Raw genomic sequence first — 17,944 nt, 5'->3', positions numbered from 1 at the left:
TCCACCTCTCGCGAACGCGATGAATAACTCGACCTCAAACCCAACTAACCAATTTCCTCTACGCGAACGCACTGTCCTTCCCGCGAACGCGATGAACGAACATCCAGCCCTTCGCGAATGCGGAGCCTTCCTCGCAAACGCGAAGGTTAAAATCATCTGCCTTCTCAACTAACCCTTCGCGAATGCGAAGGTTAAATTCTCTGCAACACTTCAGTAGTTTTTCTGCAATTCCAAACAACAAGAAATGATCCGATTGACCACCGGAAACTCCCCCGAGGCCCTGGGGGCCTCAACCAAAGGCACCAACATATCCCAAAACCTTATTCAAACTTGTACAAATCTTCAAAACATCTCAAACAACATCAAATCAACCAAAACACATCTGATTCAAGCCTAAGTTTCCAAAATCTTTCGAATTCCGCTTTTAATCAAAAACCCAATCAAACCACCTCCGAATGACCTGAAATTTCGTACACACATCCCAAATGACACAACGGAACTACTACAACTCTCGAAATTCCATTCCGCCCTTTATATCAAAATCTCGCCTACCAACCGGAAATCGCCAAAATATTAACTTCGCCAATTCAAGCCTAAATATACTCTAACCCTCCAAAGCTCATTTTGATCGCGCTCCTAAGTCCCAAATCACCTCCCAAAGCTATCCAAATCATCAGAACTCACATCCGAGCCCTCTAAAACATAAGTCAACATTTGGTTGACTTTTCCAACTTAAGCTTCCTCAAAAGAGACTAAGTGTCTCAAACCTTACCGAAATCATTCCGGATTCGATCCGACCAACTCAATACCACATAACACGGATAAATAAAGCATAGAGAAGCAGAAATGGGGAAAACGGAACGGTAACTCATTAGACGACTGGCCGAGTCGTCACAGTGGTTTTCTACTCCATCTGAATTTTACTATTATGATTTGAAGATATAAAAACTTCATCAGAGTATTGAAATTCAGAAAACGATTTGAAGAACATAAAAACTTCATCATTTTTCTGTAAAACAGTATATAAAAACTTCGGCTGTTTTTTATTACGTACTGTTTATTGATTACAGTATTATTTGTTGTTTTGCTTTTGCCATTAATTGAGCTCTTCTATTATTGACAGTGAAAATTGGCAAATGATAACGGAAATCCTTCTACGACTATCGGTGCAACGACGATAGCCTCGTCAAGCCGCACTGTTGTTCCTTCGACCGAGAAACCGGGGAAATTTTCTATAGCCAACTTCAAAGGATGGCAGCAAAAGGTGTTCTTCTGGCTTACCACACTTGGTATGCAGAAATTCACTAGTAAAGAGCCTTCAGTGCCTGCTGCGGACATGCCGGACAAGGAAAAGTTCATAGTTGTTGAGGCGTGGAAGTAGGAAAATTTTCTTTGCAACGGCTATATCTTAAGTGCTTTAGAGGATGACCTGTACAATGTGTACAGTGCAATAAATACTTTGAAAGAATTATGGGACACACTTGAGAAGAAGTACAAGATGGAAGATACATGCTTGAAGAAGTTCGTGGTTGCCAAGTTTCTAGACTATAAAATGATAGACAACAAAACTGTGGGAACCCAAGTTCATGAGCTTCAACTTATTTTTCAGGACCTTATTGCTGAAGGTATGGTCGTGAATGAAGCATTTCAAGTGGCTGCTATGGTTGAAAAATTGTCTCCTTCGTGGAGAGATTTCTAGAACTATCTTAAGCACAAGCGCAAAGTAATGAAGTTGGAAGATCTTGTGATACGTCTAAAGATCGAGGAAGATAACAAAACAGCCGAGAAGAAGTATCGTAAAAATTCAACGATCATGGGAGCTAATATTGTTGAGGAGACTGCTCCAAAAAGTAAAAAGGGGAAGAGATCTTCTGGACAAACTAATGAGCAGAACAAAAAGAAATTCAAGGGCAGCTGCTATAATTGTGGAAAAGTTGGTCACAAAAGCCCTGATTGTCGTCTCCCAAAAAAGGATAATAAGAAGGTACAAGCCAACATAGTGAAGAAAAATGATGACATTGATGATCTTTGTGCAATGCTTTCTGAATGCAACCTAGTTGGAAATCCGAAGGAGTAGTGGATTGACTCTGGATCCACTCGACATGTTTGTGTTGTCAAAGAAGCATTTGCGACTTGCTCTACTGTTGGTCCCGAAGAAGAAATTTCCATGGGAAATAATGCAACATCCAAGATTGAAGGTTATAGGAAAATATTCCTGAAGATGACTTCCGGCAAGGTGTTAACGCTCAACAACGTTCTTCATGTTCCTACTATTAGGAAAAATTTAGTTTCTACTTCTTTACTTGTAAAGAATGGATTCAAATGTATATTTATTTCTGGTAAAGTTGTTGTAAGCAAGAACGAAATGTATGTTGGAAAAAGCTACCTCACGGAGGGCCTTTTAAAACTCAATGTAATGATTGTTGACAGTATGAATAAAATTTACGCTTCTTCTTATTTATTGGAGTCAAATGATTTATGGCATATTCGTTTAGGACATATCAATTATAAAACCTTGCAGAAGTTAATTAATTTAGAAGTATTGCCTAAATTCGAGTGTAATAAATCGAAATGTCAAATATGTGTTGAATCTAAGTTTGTAAAACATCCTTATAAGTCTGTTGAAAGGAATTTAAATCCTTTAGACATGATTCATACTGACATTTGCGATATGAAGTCGACACCATCTCGAGGTGGAAAAAAGTATTTTATTACTTTTATTGATGATTGCACTAGATATTGTTATGTTTATTTGCTTAATAGTAAGGATGAAGCAATTGAAGCATTTAAGCAATACAAGAATGAAGTGGAGAATCAATTGAATAAAAAGATCAAAATGATTAGAAGTGATTGAGGTGGAGAATATGAATCTTCGTTTGTAGAAATATGTTCGAAATATGGAATTATCCATCAAACTACTGCAGCTTACACACCTCAATCCAACGGAATTGCGGAAAGGAAAAATCGGACATTAAAAGAAATGATGAATTCTTTATTAATAAGTTCCGGATTACCGCAGAATTTGTGGGGGGGAAGCTCTCCTTGCAGCTAACCGAATACTCAACAGAGTACTCTACAGCAAAACGTAATATATTCCATATGAAAAATGAAAAGGAAGAAAACCCAACTTGAAATATTTGAAAGTGTGGGGGTGTCTAGCAAAGATACAAGTTCCTTTACCTAAAAGGGTTAAAATTGGACCAAAAACAGTAGATTGCGTTTTCATTGGATATGCTACAAACAGTAAAGCATGTCGGTTTTTGGTTCATGAATATGATAATCCCCAGATTCATGTTAATACGGTAATGAAATCAGATAATGCTGAATTCTTTGAAAGCATCTATCCGTATAAAATTGAAAGCGAGTCGTTAAGTGAAAGACGTAAACGACCTTGGGAAGAACCAAAGGAAAATACTCCACGTATAGAAGATCCAAGGCGTAGCAAACGTCAAAGAACATCTACTTCCTTTGGACAAGATTTTGTGACATTCTTGCTTGAAAATGAGCCTCAAACTTTTAAAGCAGCTATGTCGTCTTCTGATTCAGCATTTTGGAAAGAGGCAGTCAATAGTGAGATTCAATTAATTTTGGATAACCAACAACAACAACAACAATAACTACCCAGTAAAATCCCACATAGTGGGTCTGGGGAGGGTAATGTGTACGCAGACCTTACCCCTGCCCCGATAGGGCAGAGAGGATATTTCCGATAGACCCTCGGCTCAGAAAGACGGAAAAAAAAGGAAAATAGAATTCATTAGTAACTCCAGTAGAAACCTCAATAGTAACAAAAGCATAAAAACTAAAAGATGAATGCCATGCAATAACAGTAACCACAGTCTAAGGCCCGGGGATAGGATAAACAGCAAGAAAAGTGTGGGTTCAACATGAACTGCAAGCCATCTAATATAAACCCTAATCCAACCTCTCCTCACCCCCGGTATTCAGTAAGGAACTCTCTACTACCCCTATCCTACAACCCTAACACTTGACCTCCAGGCCTTCCTATCAAGGGCCATGTCCTCGGAAATCTGCAGTCGAATCATGTCCTGTCTAATCACCTCTTCCCAATACTTCTTAGGTCTCCCTCTACCTCTTCTCGTACCCACCATGGCCAACCACTCACACCTCCTCACTGGTGCATCAAGACTTCTCCTTTGTATGTTCCCGAACCATCTGAGCCTCGCTTCCCGCATCTTGTCATCCACAGGGGTGACACCCACCTTCTTCCGAATATCTTTATTCCTAATCTTGTCTATCCTAGTGTGCCCGCACATCCACCTCAGCATCCGCATCTCTGCTACTTTCATCCTCTGGATATGGGAGTTCTTAACCGGCCAACACTCTGCCCTATCCAATATGGCCGGTCTAACCACAGCCCTATAAAATGTACATTTGAGTATCGCTGGCACTTTCTTGTCACACAAGACTTCAGATGCAAGCCTCCATTTCATCCAACCCGCCTATATGCGGTGAGTGACGTCCTCGTCGATCTCTCCATCCCCCTGAATAATTGACCCAAGGTACTTGAAGTTATCTCTCTTGGGGATGACATGTGACCCAAGCCTCACGTCCCCGCCTACTTCCCTCGACTAAGCGCTAAACTTGCACTCCAGGTACTCTGTCTTAGACCTGCTCAATTTGAAACCCTTAGACTCGAGAGTCTGTCTCCAAACCTCCAATCTCTCATTAACACCGGCCCTCGTCTCATCAATTAGAACTATGTCATCAACAAATAATATACACCATGGCACCTCCCCTTGAATATGGTGTGTCAAAGCATCCATCACCAAGGCAAATAAGAACGGGCTAAGCGCAGAGCCTTGGTGTAATCCCATAACAACCGGGAAATGCTCCGAGTCGCCTCTCACAGTCCTAACTTTAGTCTTAGCTCCAACATACATGTCCTTGATTGCTCTTATGTAGGCTACCGACATGCCCTTTGCCTCAAGACATCTCTAGAGCACCTCCCTAGGAACCTTGTCATACGCTTTCTCCAAGTCAATAAACACCATGTACAGATCCTTCTTCTTATCCCTGTACTGTTCCACCAACCTCCTAATAAGGTGGATAACTTCCGTAGTTGAGCGGCCCGGCATGAATCCAAACTGATTGTCGGATATAGATGTCGTCTTCCTCACCCTCACCCTCACCTCCACCACCCTCTCCCAGACTTTCATGGTATGGCTGAGTAACTTGATACCCTTATAATTGTTACAACATTGGATATCACCTTTGTTCTTGTACAACGGTACCACTGTACTCGAACTCCATTCTTCCGGCATCCTTTTCGTCCAGAAAATTACATTGAACAACCCAGTCAGCCATTCCAATCCTGCTCTACCCACACACTTCCAAAACTCAACTGGAATTTCATCTGGCCCGGTCGCTCTACCCCTACTCATCTTACGCAAAGCCCTCACGACCTCCTCCATCTTAATGCGCCTGCAGGACCTAAAATCTCAGAGACTCTAAGAATGCCCCAAGTCCCCTAGCGCTATATCCTGGTCCCCCTCCTCATTTAGAAGACCATAAAAGTACGTCTGCCATCTCTGCTTAATCTGGGATGCTCCCATCAATACTCTACCATCCTCGTCTTTGATGCACCTTACTTGGTCTAGATCCCGGGCCTTCCTCTCCCTCGCTTTAGCCAGCCGAAACAACTTCCTATACCCGCCTTTCTCCTCTAATTCCTCATATAGATGGCTAAACACTGCATTCTTAGCCTCCGTGACCGCAAGCTTTTGCCTCTTTCCTAACCACTTTGTACCTCTCTCTATTCGCTCTCCTCTCCTCCTCGCTTGTGCTCCCTACCAACTTCGCGTACACTACCTTATTCGCCTCCACTTTACCTTGGACCATGTCATTCCACCACCAGTCTCCTTGGTGCCTGCCAAAAAAACCCTTCGAAACACCTAGCACCTCTCTCGCCACCTCCCTCACACAGTTCGCCATCGTTAACCACATAGTGCTTGCGTCTCCACTACTCTTCCAAGCACCCATAGCGAATAACCTCCCCTCCAACTCTCGGGCCTTATCCTTGGTTAAAGTTCCCCATCTAATCCTCGGTCGGCCATGAGCATACCTCTTCTTCCTCTTCATCACAATGCCGATGTCCATCACTAAGAGCCTATGCTGAGTCGCGAGGGTCTCTCCCGGGAATTGGTTGATCTTCCATACATGGGTATTGGTTGATCTTCCTCCAGGAAATAAGCCTTTAGGTTTAAAATAGATCTTTAAATGAAAAATTAAAGCTAATGGCACTATTGACAAATATAAGGCAAGACTTGTTGTCAAAGTTATAGACAAAAGGAAGGCCTTGATTACTTTGACACTTACTCGCCAGTAACAAGGATAACATCTATTAGGGTGCTAGTGGCACTAGAGGCCGTGTATGGTCTTGAAATCCATCAAATGGATGTTAAAATAGCTTTCTTAAATGGAGAATTGGAGGAAGATATTTACATGGAACAACCTGAGGGTTTTGTGGTTCCTGGTAAAGAAAAGAAAGTGTGCAAACTTGTTAAGTCGCTTTATAGACTTAAACAAGCACCCAAATAATGGCATGCAAAATTTGACCAAACAATGTTGGCAAATGGATTTAAAATCATCGAGTGTGACAAATGTGTTTACATTAAAAATACTCCAGGTCATGAAGTCATTATTTGTTTATATGTTGATGACATGTTGATAGAGAGCAAAAGTATGACAGATATTAATGCTACAAAACGCATGTTGGCTAGCAAATTCAACATGAAAGACTTAGGAGTTGCTGATTTGATCTTAGGAATTAGAATTCACAAGACTCCACAAGGTCTAGGATTATCACAGTCTCACTACATTGAAAAGGTACTTGACATGTTCAAGTATTTGGATTTTAAAATTGCCAAGGCTCCAATTGACGTGAGTTATGCACTTCAAAAGAATGAAGCTGAAAGTGACTCACAACTGGATTATGCAAGAGTATTGGGAAGTTTGATGTATATCATGAATTGTACGCGACCAGATATAGCATGTGCCATTAACAAACTGAGTCGGTTTACAAGTAATCCCAATCAAATACATTGGATGGCAATGAAACGAGTTTTGGGATATCTAAAACATACCCAAAATTATGCTTTGCATTATAACAAATATCCTTCCGTGATCGAGGGATATAGTGATGCAAATTGGATCACCGGATCATCTGAAGTTAAATCCACGAGTGGATATGTTTTCACAATTGGGGGTGGAGCAGTGTCTTGGAAATCATCCAAACAAACGTGCATCGCCCGTTCTACAACGGAATATGAATTCATAGCTTTAGATAAGGCCGGTGAAGAAGCTGAATGGCTCCGGAATTTCTTGGAAGATATTCCATTTCAGCCCAAACCTTTGGCACCTATTTGTATACATTGTGATAGTTAAGTGGCAATAGGTAGGGCAGGGAGCGTTATGTATAACGGAAAATCTCGTCATATTCGACGGAGACACAATACCGTTAGACAACTACTCTCTAGTGGTGTTATCACAATTAACTACGTAAAGTCAAAAGATAATGTGTTGGATCCACTTACAAAAGGCCTATCTAGAGAGGCAGTTGAAAGATCATCAAAGGGAATGAGGTTAAAGGCCTAGGACAAGTCATCATGGCGGTAACTCTACCTAGCAGACTGGAGATCCCAAGAGATAGCTTCAAAGAGATCAAACAAAGTTATGAATGACGGTTCAACATTGTCAAATAACTCAACCATTCTCGTGATAAAGACAATGTTCAAAAAATGAGGTAAAACATTAAGGCTTTTTGATGAGTCAATAAAGCTTAAAGCTTTTTAATGATTTGCTAAGTCTGGCAAGATATGACCAGATAATGTGTCTTTAGGATTACACGTTTAGGAATCACCTATGTGAGTGTGAAGTGTAAGCCGCTCCAAGGAGAATGAAAGTAAAGGCCCATTCTCTACGCACTCATGAAACCAGGCGGTGGTCATGGCTGAAATGAATACTACCGTGAGAACCTAGATGGTTAAGGATTGATTGTGTGACTTATGTTGTCTAGGTATACAACAAATCTCGACGGTTCAAAGATATCAAATCTACCGATTGACCGAGTATAACCGATATAAGTTCACTACGGAAAGTTCAAAGGGAAACCTACTTATCCATTTGCAATTAATTATTTCATGTAAAACACACACAAGTCCGTGCATTCCTTTAAGTTTATATCCATTCCCCATTCATGTGGGGGATTGTTGGGTTTTATTATTATTTTTTAATAACAAAAGAGGTGTGAATGGAAAATGGTGGGAAAAGAAATGGAGGGAAGTGAAATTTTGAATGAGTTCATTTTACTAATGCACTTTGTCCCTCATTGGTAGAACGAAAGAAAATCTTTGTGTATATATAGAGAAGCTCATTTTTTAACTCTTAAAGAGTTAAGAATAAAGGCAAGCCTCGTGCAGTCGTCGTCGTCGCTCGCTCTGCTCGGCTTCGGATTTTGATTTGGATTTGGTCAAAGATCGATTGATTGATTAATTTTTTTGGACAATTTTTTTTTCAAATATTTAATTAATTAACAAATTCAGATTTGGATTTGGATTTGGTCAAAGATAGATTGATTAATCTTTTTGGACAAAATTCTTTTTAAATAATTAATTAATTTAATTAACAAAAATTCAATCCGGAATAACCCGCGACCCGGTTCGGTTCGGCCCATTTTCTTTCCTGGATTATTTTAAATATGTTTTATATTTCCCGCAATATTTCCAAGAGCTATGGCTGTTCTGAAACAGTGTCAAACCTGTTCCAATTGCTATGGCTGTTCTGAAAGGTTGCAAACCTTTTCAGAAATAGTACCAAATTGGCTATAAATATATGATCGTTGCCAACTCGATGCTACACTAAGGTAGGAAGAACGGGTCGCAATAGATTTTACCCGATATGAGGGTCAGGATCGATTTCCTCGGGCGCTAGTAGTGGAGTTGGATTGTCTGTCTAGCCTAGAGATGTGTTTGTACTCCTAATGTCACTTCAACATTTTTGGGTTTTCGAATTATAACTATTTTTATAAAACTATTGATTAACACTAAATTATTCTACGAGAATATTGCTAAGTTGTATCTAATAGGAAGAAGGGCACTAGGGTCGTGACACTACCTAGGTGGCTAATTGACGGGTAGATGTTACTAAGGTTCGATTGACATAATTGGGGCTTATGCTATAACTGTTGCACAATTTTACTCACTCTCACACCTCTTAGTAGAGAGAATGATTTTGCCCAATTGACTCTCTCGAGACCAAATGGGTAGGCAAATTAGACTAAGCAACTAGGGTTCAAGTAGGATAATTACTCTCTTGAGGTTTAACCCGTTAATTGAGACTATCATTTCTCATGAGTCCATCCCAATTCCTTATTCGGTCAATTTTGGGGTCATAGACTCTCTTTCTTAAGAAGAGTTAAACCCACAAAGCTTGAATCAGTGTTTGCAACCACCAATTCTAGATTAAAACATAAAATCAACCCAAATAGCAAACACCCATAGTCAATCTAACACTAGATGGCAACACCCCATCAATTACTCACACTAGGGTTGAGCCACAACCCTAGCTAATAGGTTTATCTACTCATGCTAGACAAAGAAAGTGAAGAAAATAAATGAAGAACTAAACATATTAATTAATTGCTTAAATTAAACTACAAGAATCTATCGTAAATGTAAAGCAAAAGTGCCAAAAATGGGTACAAATATCGTTCTCAGGAGCGCAACTCACGTCTGAATACAAAAGATGACCTAAAAATGGTAAAATATTCTATTTATACTAGGCTAGAAAAACTGGACAAAAATACCCCTGCGGGGTCAGTGCGGGCCGCACTAAATGGACCGCGGCCGCACTGGGCTCTTTGACTTTGACTTTTGTTTCTCTGAACTTAGACTCTGCGGACCACATAAAATGGACTGCGGCCGCGGAGGGATCTGGCGCGGTCCACGCAATCACGACCGCAGACCGCATGGCATTGGCTTTGCAAACTTTCATCTCTCTGAATCTCATGACCGCGGACCGCACAAAAGAGTAGTGCGACCGCAGAGCCTTCACCACGGACCGCGAGATGTGTATCGCGGCCGCGTTGCCTCTAGCCTGGTTTACCAACTCTCTGAACCACCTAGTGCGGCCGCATTCAACTTTGCGCGGTCCGCACTAGGCCTTCTTTCCTTAGATTTCTTGGTCTTTGATACTTGAGCATGTTTCACTCCTTTTTGAGCCGATCTTTGACATTTCGTCACTTTGTCGATCAAACCTACAATCAAGCGCAACTTGTGAGCCTTTTAGGACTGTTTTGTAACAATATATGATCAAAGCATAGGCAAGTAGGGGCATAAAACATGTTAAAAATCCTAACTTATCAACTCCCCCAAACTTAAACCTTTGCTTGTCCTCAAGCAAACAAAATAAGACCCACCCCTTAAAGGAAAATCCAAGTAATTCCAGCTGTCCTAAAGTAACCTCAACAAGCATCAATTGGGACTAACAATTGTCCTCAATACGAATGGATCATTAACAAAATTTAAACTTTGAAAAACTATGGATCAAGTGTGACACAAGAGCATCAAGAATTGACTCATTACATCAAAGAACTCTCTCAATTACTTTGGTCGCTGTGGAACCCAAACTCACACATCCTCAACTCTCCCTAAGCAAACCTTACCTTTGAGAGTATAAGCACACAAACCAAGGTTAATGGGAATTCACTCGTCTCTCTCAAGGAAAGGTCACAAGTTCGGCTCTAAGTACCATATGCTTGACCCTCATGTAAGTATCCACTAATGCGAGCGTCATCCAACTCAAGATCATATAGGGCTTTTGTGGAGTCAATGTGAAGGCTTTTGGTTCAGGGTAGGAAAAGTTGTTGGTCTATATGGGTTCCATCTTCCCTTAAGCACTTCTTTTGATTCATTTTGGCACAATTCTCTTTGACTCTTTGAGTATTTCACTTCTTTTCAAGGGTTAGAGAGACACATTGTCACCCTTTCTTATGCAATTCAAAGCATTTCTCCTTTTTCTACTTTTTCCACACCTTTTTCACTTTTGTTTTTCTTGAATCTCGTTTTATTCTTTGCACATTGGGCTTTCTTTTTGTCTTTTTCTTTTCTTTCTTTTTCATCGCCTTCCTTTCCTTTTGCTTTTGTACCTTTTATCACTTTGTTTCCTTTCTTGTCTCTCCCCCCCAAACTTAGACTTTTGCCATTATTCAAGGGACGATTTGGGTGCCAAGAGAGGGTATATTTAGAACGGGTATAGGCTTGTAGCATTGGTTCTTGAAAGAAAAAGATTTAAGGCTCAAAAGGGTTAGCTAGGGATTATATCATTGGTAGACTATGGAATTGTTCGACTATTATTTGAATCAAGGAGAGCCTATAATCACTTCTCAAGTCGAATTTCACTCAAAATTTTGCCTCAACAAACATTCAGGGCAAGTTCTAGCCCATTGGCTCGGGACTTGGACTCACAATTCGATTTCTCACCACACACACTCAAGGATTGCTAAAAGACATAGAGTCGGGGGCCCACAACAACCTTAGACATGATTGAGCACACAATAGTCCCGAAAGACCACATGATGTTTGTTTGGTCAAAACAAGAGTCTCAAGGTCACTACTTTCACCATCCTAAACACAACCACTTGTCTTTAACCATGAGATCAAAGGCAAATGTGTTAGGCCCAAGTGAAGCTTTGCTTGAGGTAACCTTAACTATAAATTACTAAAAACGAAAGAAAAATAAAAAACGGACTCAAACCCTTAAGAAGGTTGTCACGTCATCCATCATCGGGAAGAGCCACCCGGTTCGCACAATACTCCACCCTTGGAAAGAACCGCGGCATTAAAAAAATCAAGGGCTTATTGAAAGTGCCAAAAACGAAACAAAAAGGCTGCGAGCCTATCTACTAAGCTAAAAATGAAAAATTTGTACGAAAATAGAAAATAGAATGAATATTTACAATAAGGGATTAGAATATACAACGGGGGATGAATATATACAAAAATGTAACTTTATATACAGACCAAAGATGAAAATCAAAAAGACATAAAATGTAACAATATATACAGTCATCCAACAATATGGCGCACCCCCTCAAATAAAAGCTGGCATGGTCCCCAATGCCAACTAAACAAATAAGCACCAAAAAAAGTATACAGAAAGGATATAGGAACTCCCTAAGTCGTGTCCGTCTGCATGGGATCATCAGTGGTCCCCGGGTCATCTGTATGCGCGGGCACCTCAGACTAGTTTCCGGTCTCCTGCTGCTCAGCTGCTGGGACTGGTTCTCCAGGATCTTCTTCAGTGTGTCCTCAATGGACTGTGGAAGCTGAGCTGTCTGAAGTGATAACTGAGCCTCAATAGTGGAAGACAAGGTAGACAACTTGGATGTTGTAGATGACATCCAGTTGTTCAAACTAAGCAATGTCTGGCTCAGCTGGTGGGCAGTGATAGGATGGGCCCAGGAAGATGGAATCCCCGGTCCAGCTGAAGTAGAGGGACAAGCAGTAGTGGAAGGTCCGGGAGGCATGTCAGCAACTGTGGAGGTAGGCTCAGTGGAGGGCTCTACCGCAACCAGCTCTTCAGACTGGCCGGTTGGGGCAGAAGCAGGCAGCTTGTAATTTTTGTTCTTGGGGTTGTCTGACCCCTTCAAACTGTACCATGAAAATGGAGCCACAGGTTTGACCTTGATATCAAAAGGTCTATTCTCCACCTTCATGTCCCGGAAATACATAGTGAGGGTGCTGGGAAAAGGGTAGTTCTGGTCATGCTCAACCCCACTGCAGAAATAATGCGGGACATCACATTTCCCATGTTGATAGGGTATCCCACCATAATAGATGCAATAAGAACAGCCTAGGCAAGTGGAATAGTCTAATCATGGGTAGTGGGGTCAAGCCGACTGCACACAAAAGTCAACCACCCCCTAGCCTCAAAGTTGAAGGTCCTCCGAAGTATTTTGGCCCCTGCTTGCAACCATTCTGGAACCGTACCCGGGATTGCCAGGTATGAAGCTAACCACAGACGAACCTCCTCGCCCATTGCCAACTTTTCATTGTACAGGGACTCGTCTTCTTCAATGAACCCCAAGTATTCATTTAGTGCCTTCCCGGTAAATATCACATTCTTGTTTCGCACTTTGGTCACTTTAGTGCCCTTCAAGATGTGAGTCATATTGCTATAAAACTCCTTGACCATGTGCTCATTCGCATTCATACAATTATCTTTAAAGAACTCCCAACCCACTCAAGCTTGAAACTGTCTATGTACATTGGGGTGTAGGGGTAGAAGGTCTCTGTCAATGAAGCTCCTCTCAAGAATCAACTTTCGTGACGGCCACCATTCCCTAAACTTGTGGAACGCCACCTGGCTGACGAATCTATCTTCCCAAATAGTGAGATTTCTAGTCCGGTCAACACCCCCAACCTGAGGCACACCACCCCGAGGTAACTCCTCATCTCGCTCATCACCCTTAGCACCCTCTCCAGATAGTGACGCTGTGGGAGAGGTAGAGTATTCATCCCTACTACCTGTCACTGAGCCCTCAGACGACCCAGAAGAAATGTTGATTGAAGCTTGAGCATCGGGGGAAGAGGGAGGAGTGTCTCTATGTATGGCCATCTCCGGATACGGGATGTATAGTGGGACTAAATCTGAAGAGATCTCCCGGGAGGGCTCGTACTCACTCCCCGATTTGTCAATGGCTCTGTCAGCCGCTTTGATTGCTTTCCTCATGTTCTTTATGTTTTTTCTAGCCTGGGGAATGAGTTTTACCATCCTTTGCTTCCCTCCTTGGGAGGAATCACCTCGGCCGGGTTGTTTCGAGCCTTTGCCTCTTTGTTTGACCATTGTCTGCAAGCAAAAACATCTAGCTTTGTTAGTATCAACACAGATAGTGAAAGAGATGTGGAAAATGAATTGTAGAACAGAAGCTACAAGATGCAGAAATAGTGCACCGCGGCCTGCACAAAAAGGAGTGCAGTCGCACTGGGGGCACCGCGGACCGCGCAAAGGCAACCGCAGTCCGCATTGGGACAAGGCCCTGAAAAACATCTCTCTGAATCTCCCCACCGCAGTTTGCACAAAGTGGGATTGCGGTCGCGGTGGGCCAGCACAGACCGCATAAAGTGCAATGCGGTCGCGCGGGGCATAGGTTCAATTTTAGTTACTTGGGCACCGCAGTCCGTGCAAAATGGCCATGCAGACCGCGTTAGGGCACCGCGGACCGCACAAAGACGACCGCGGGCCGCGAAGAGTATTTTGCACAGGCACTAAGTTAGGGTTTAAGTTTTTGCTATTTTTGTTCAATTTTTACACCTAACTTGTCCGTACTCAATTGCCCAATCACTAAGCATATTCAGCATACAAACCCAGCATTTAAAACTACCCTACGCTAACAGTTAAATAAAGAAGAAGAAAAAACTACGAGAAGAAAAAGAAGCTAAGACTATTGGGCATGAAAATAAAAGGCAAGTATAAAATTAATCAATGAAATATGGATGAAATGTTACCAGATTGTGAATATGGAATGCAACTGATCAATGCAAACAAGAATTACAATCAAATGAGAGTGTGAACAGTGCTTTTAGACTTCTAAGTGTTAAGAGTTCGAAAAGGGTAAAGGGTGACCCTTGGGGTCTATTTATAGAGAAGCAATGGGACCCATCCTCACCTACCAGCGCAGCCGCACAAAACCGACTACGGACCGTGCTGGGTTTCTTCACTTGAAGCTTGAGAAGGCAACCTCCACGGACCGCACAAAAGCAGATCGCGGCCGCGGAGGTCCACCGCGGACCGTACTAAATGGAATGCGGTCGTGGTGGCAAACTTTAGAGAGCACCACTTTTGACCATCACCAGTGCGGACCACACAAAGTGCAATGCGGCCGCACTGGCAAACTTCAGAGACTGTTCAACTTTTTTCAAACTATTTTGCACTGCATCAACTCAATCCCTGCAACATCTCACAATCAGTTAGCTCAAAAATCAAACCTACACTACCAAGAAAAACACAAAAAAACAACAAAAATAAAAAGACATGGGTTGCCTCCCAAGCAGCGCTTGATTTAACGTCGCGGCACGACGCATGCTACCAACACATCACTTTAGATGGAGAAGTGTCACCATATGGCTATCATCAAATTTCCCAAGATAATGCTTGACCCGATGTCCATTGACTCTGAATACTTCACCATTATTGTTCCTTAGATCAAGAGCACCAAATGGGGTCACGAACACAACTTCAAAGGGCCCACTCCACTTTGACTTGAGCTTACCCGGAAATAGACGTAACCGAGAATTGAACAAGAGAACCATATCTCCAACCTTGAACTCCTTACCCCGAGCATATTTGTTGTGAAGGTACTTCATTTTGTCCTTGTACAAGGATGAGCTGGAGTAGGCATGGATTCTAAACTCATCGAGCTCATTAAGTTGTTCAATCCGAAGATTTGCCGCAACATCCCATTCTAAGTTCAACTTCCTCAAAGCCCATATGGCCTTGTGCTCTAATTCCACCGGAAGATGGCAAGCTTTTCCAAACACCAACCAATATGGATACATACCAATCGGAGTTTTGTAAGCCGTCTGATAAGCCCAAAGAGCGTCATCCAACTTTTTCGACCAATCAGTCCTATTAGCATTGACAGTTTTAGGCAAGATACTCTTAATTTCTCTGTTGGAGACTTCCACTTAGCCACTAGCTTGAGGATAATAGGGGGTCAAAACCTTATGATTGAAACCGTACTTAGAAAGCAACGTGTCGAAATCCTTGTTGTAAAAGTGAGACCCCCCATCACTAATGATAGCACGGGGAGTGCCAAACCTTGTGAAGATACTCTTTTTCAAAAATGCCACAACACTCCGGGCTTCATTGTTTGGAAAAGCCACGGTTTCAACCCACTTTGAGACATAATCCACCGCCACGAGAATGTAAGTGTTCCCACAAGAGCTCACAAAAGGACCCATGAAATCGATGCCCCAAACATCAAAAATATCCACTTCGAGAATTGTATTGAGGGGCATCTCATCCTTTTTAGAAATTTCGCCGGCTCTTTGGCATTCATCACATCTCTTGACCATATCACCCGCATCTTTAAACAAGGTAGGCCAATAAATCCGCAACTAAGCACTTTAGAAGTCGTTCTCGCCTGGCCATGATGGCCACCATAGGGAGAGGAATGGCAAGCCTCCAAAATACCCAATTGTTCCTCCTCCGGGACACATCGTCGAATCATACCATCGGTGCAAATCTTAAACAAATATGGCTCGTCCCAATAAAAATCCAAGCTATCCCGCTTGAGCTTCTTCCTTTGGTTGGAAGAGAGCTCACACGAGATGATTTCGGTAACAAGATAATTTGCAACATCAGCAAACCATGGCATATCCTTCATTGACACCGCAAGGAGTTGTTCGTCGGAAAATGAATCATTGATCTCAACACCGTCACAAGGCCTCCCCTCCTCCTCCAAACGAGACAAGTGGTCCGCCACTTGATTCTCACTACCCTTCTGGTCAATAATTTCTAGGTACTCTTGAAGAAGTAACACCCATCTCATCAATCTCGCCTTGAAGTCTTTCTTGGTCATCAAATACCTAAGGGAGGCATGATCGGTGTGCACTATAACTTTGGCCCCCATAAGGTAAGGTCGAAACTTTTCCACAGCAAACACAATAGCCAAAAACTCTTTTCGGTGACTGTATAGTTCCTTTGAGCCTCATTCATGGTCTTGCTTGCGTAGTACACCAGATGAAACATCTTATTGATTCTTTGGCCCAAAACAGTCCCAACCGCAACGTCACTAGCAACACACATGAGCTCGAAAGGCAAGCTCTAATTTGGTGCGGTAATGATAGGGGTAGAAGTCAACTTGAGCTTGAGAAGCTCGAATGCTTGCATACAACTCTCGTCGAATAAGAACTTTGCATCTTTCTCTAGCAACTTGCACAAATGGTGTACCACTTTAGAAAAATCCTTTATGAACCTCCGGTAAAAACCCGCGTGCCCAAGAAAACTTCTCACCCATTTGACAGAAATAGGGGGAGGGAGCCTTGAAATCACCTTTATCTTGGCTTTGTCAACCTCAATTCCCCGCTTCGAGATTTTGTGACCCAACACTATACTCTCTTCAACTAGGAAATGGAATTTTTCCCAATTGAGTACGAGGTTTGTGTCTTCACACCGTGCCAAAACTCTATCCAAATTTTTCAGACACTCATCAAAAGAATCCCCAACCACACTGAAATCATCCATGAAAACCTCCAAGATATCCTCCACCATGTGGGTGAAAATAGCCATCATGCAACGTTTGAAGGTTGCCGGAGCATTACACAATCCGAATGGCATCTGAGAGAAAGCGAATGTGCCATAGGGATATGTAAAAGTTGTCTTCTCTTGGTCCTCCGGGGCAATTAAAATTTGATTGTACCCCGAGTAAACATCCAAGAAGCAATAGAAAGCATGCCCCGCAAGACAATCTAGCATTTGGCCAAGGAATGGCAATGGGAAATGATCTTTCCGGGTAACCTTGTTTATCTTCCGATAGTCCATACATACTCTCCACCCAGTGACTGTGCGAGTAGGAATGAGTTCATTGTTGTCATTGGTCACCACAGTCATACCACCCTTCTTCGGCACACATTGCACCGGAGAAGTCCAAGAACTGTCGGAAATAGGATAAACCACACTGACATCTAACCACTTGATAACCTCTTTCTTCACCACATCTTGCATCGCCTCATTTAGTCTTCTTTGATGCTCCAAGTAAGGCCTTACATCCTCCTCCAAAATGATCTTATGCATGCAAAATGCAGGGTTTATACCCCGAATGTCGGCCAATGTCCATCCAATCGCCTTTTCCGCTTTTGAAGTACTGCCAAAGTGGCGTCAACCTGCATATTAGTTAAGCAAGACGAACGAATAACAGGTA

At 42.2% G+C, this 17,944-nt stretch overlaps 1 protein-coding gene across 1 annotated transcript; it reads right to left on the bottom strand.

The window, feature by feature from the left end:
- Positions 1-5,721: 5,721 nt before the first annotated feature.
- On the bottom strand, positions 5,722-6,120 carry LOC142180689 (uncharacterized). The gene has a single exon (XM_075252737.1). The coding sequence runs from the start codon at positions 6,118-6,120 to the stop codon at positions 5,722-5,724; it is 399 nt and encodes a 132-aa protein (XP_075108838.1).
- Between the last annotated feature and the right edge of the window lie 11,824 nt (positions 6,121-17,944).

The sequence above is a fragment of the Nicotiana tabacum genome, chromosome 5, assembly GCF_000715075.1.
Source record: "Nicotiana tabacum cultivar K326 chromosome 5, ASM71507v2, whole genome shotgun sequence".
Taxonomy (NCBI): Eukaryota; Viridiplantae; Streptophyta; class Magnoliopsida; order Solanales; family Solanaceae; genus Nicotiana; species Nicotiana tabacum.
The sequence above is the reverse complement of the archived record's forward strand: the minus strand, read 5'-3'. Positions and strand labels throughout refer to the sequence as shown.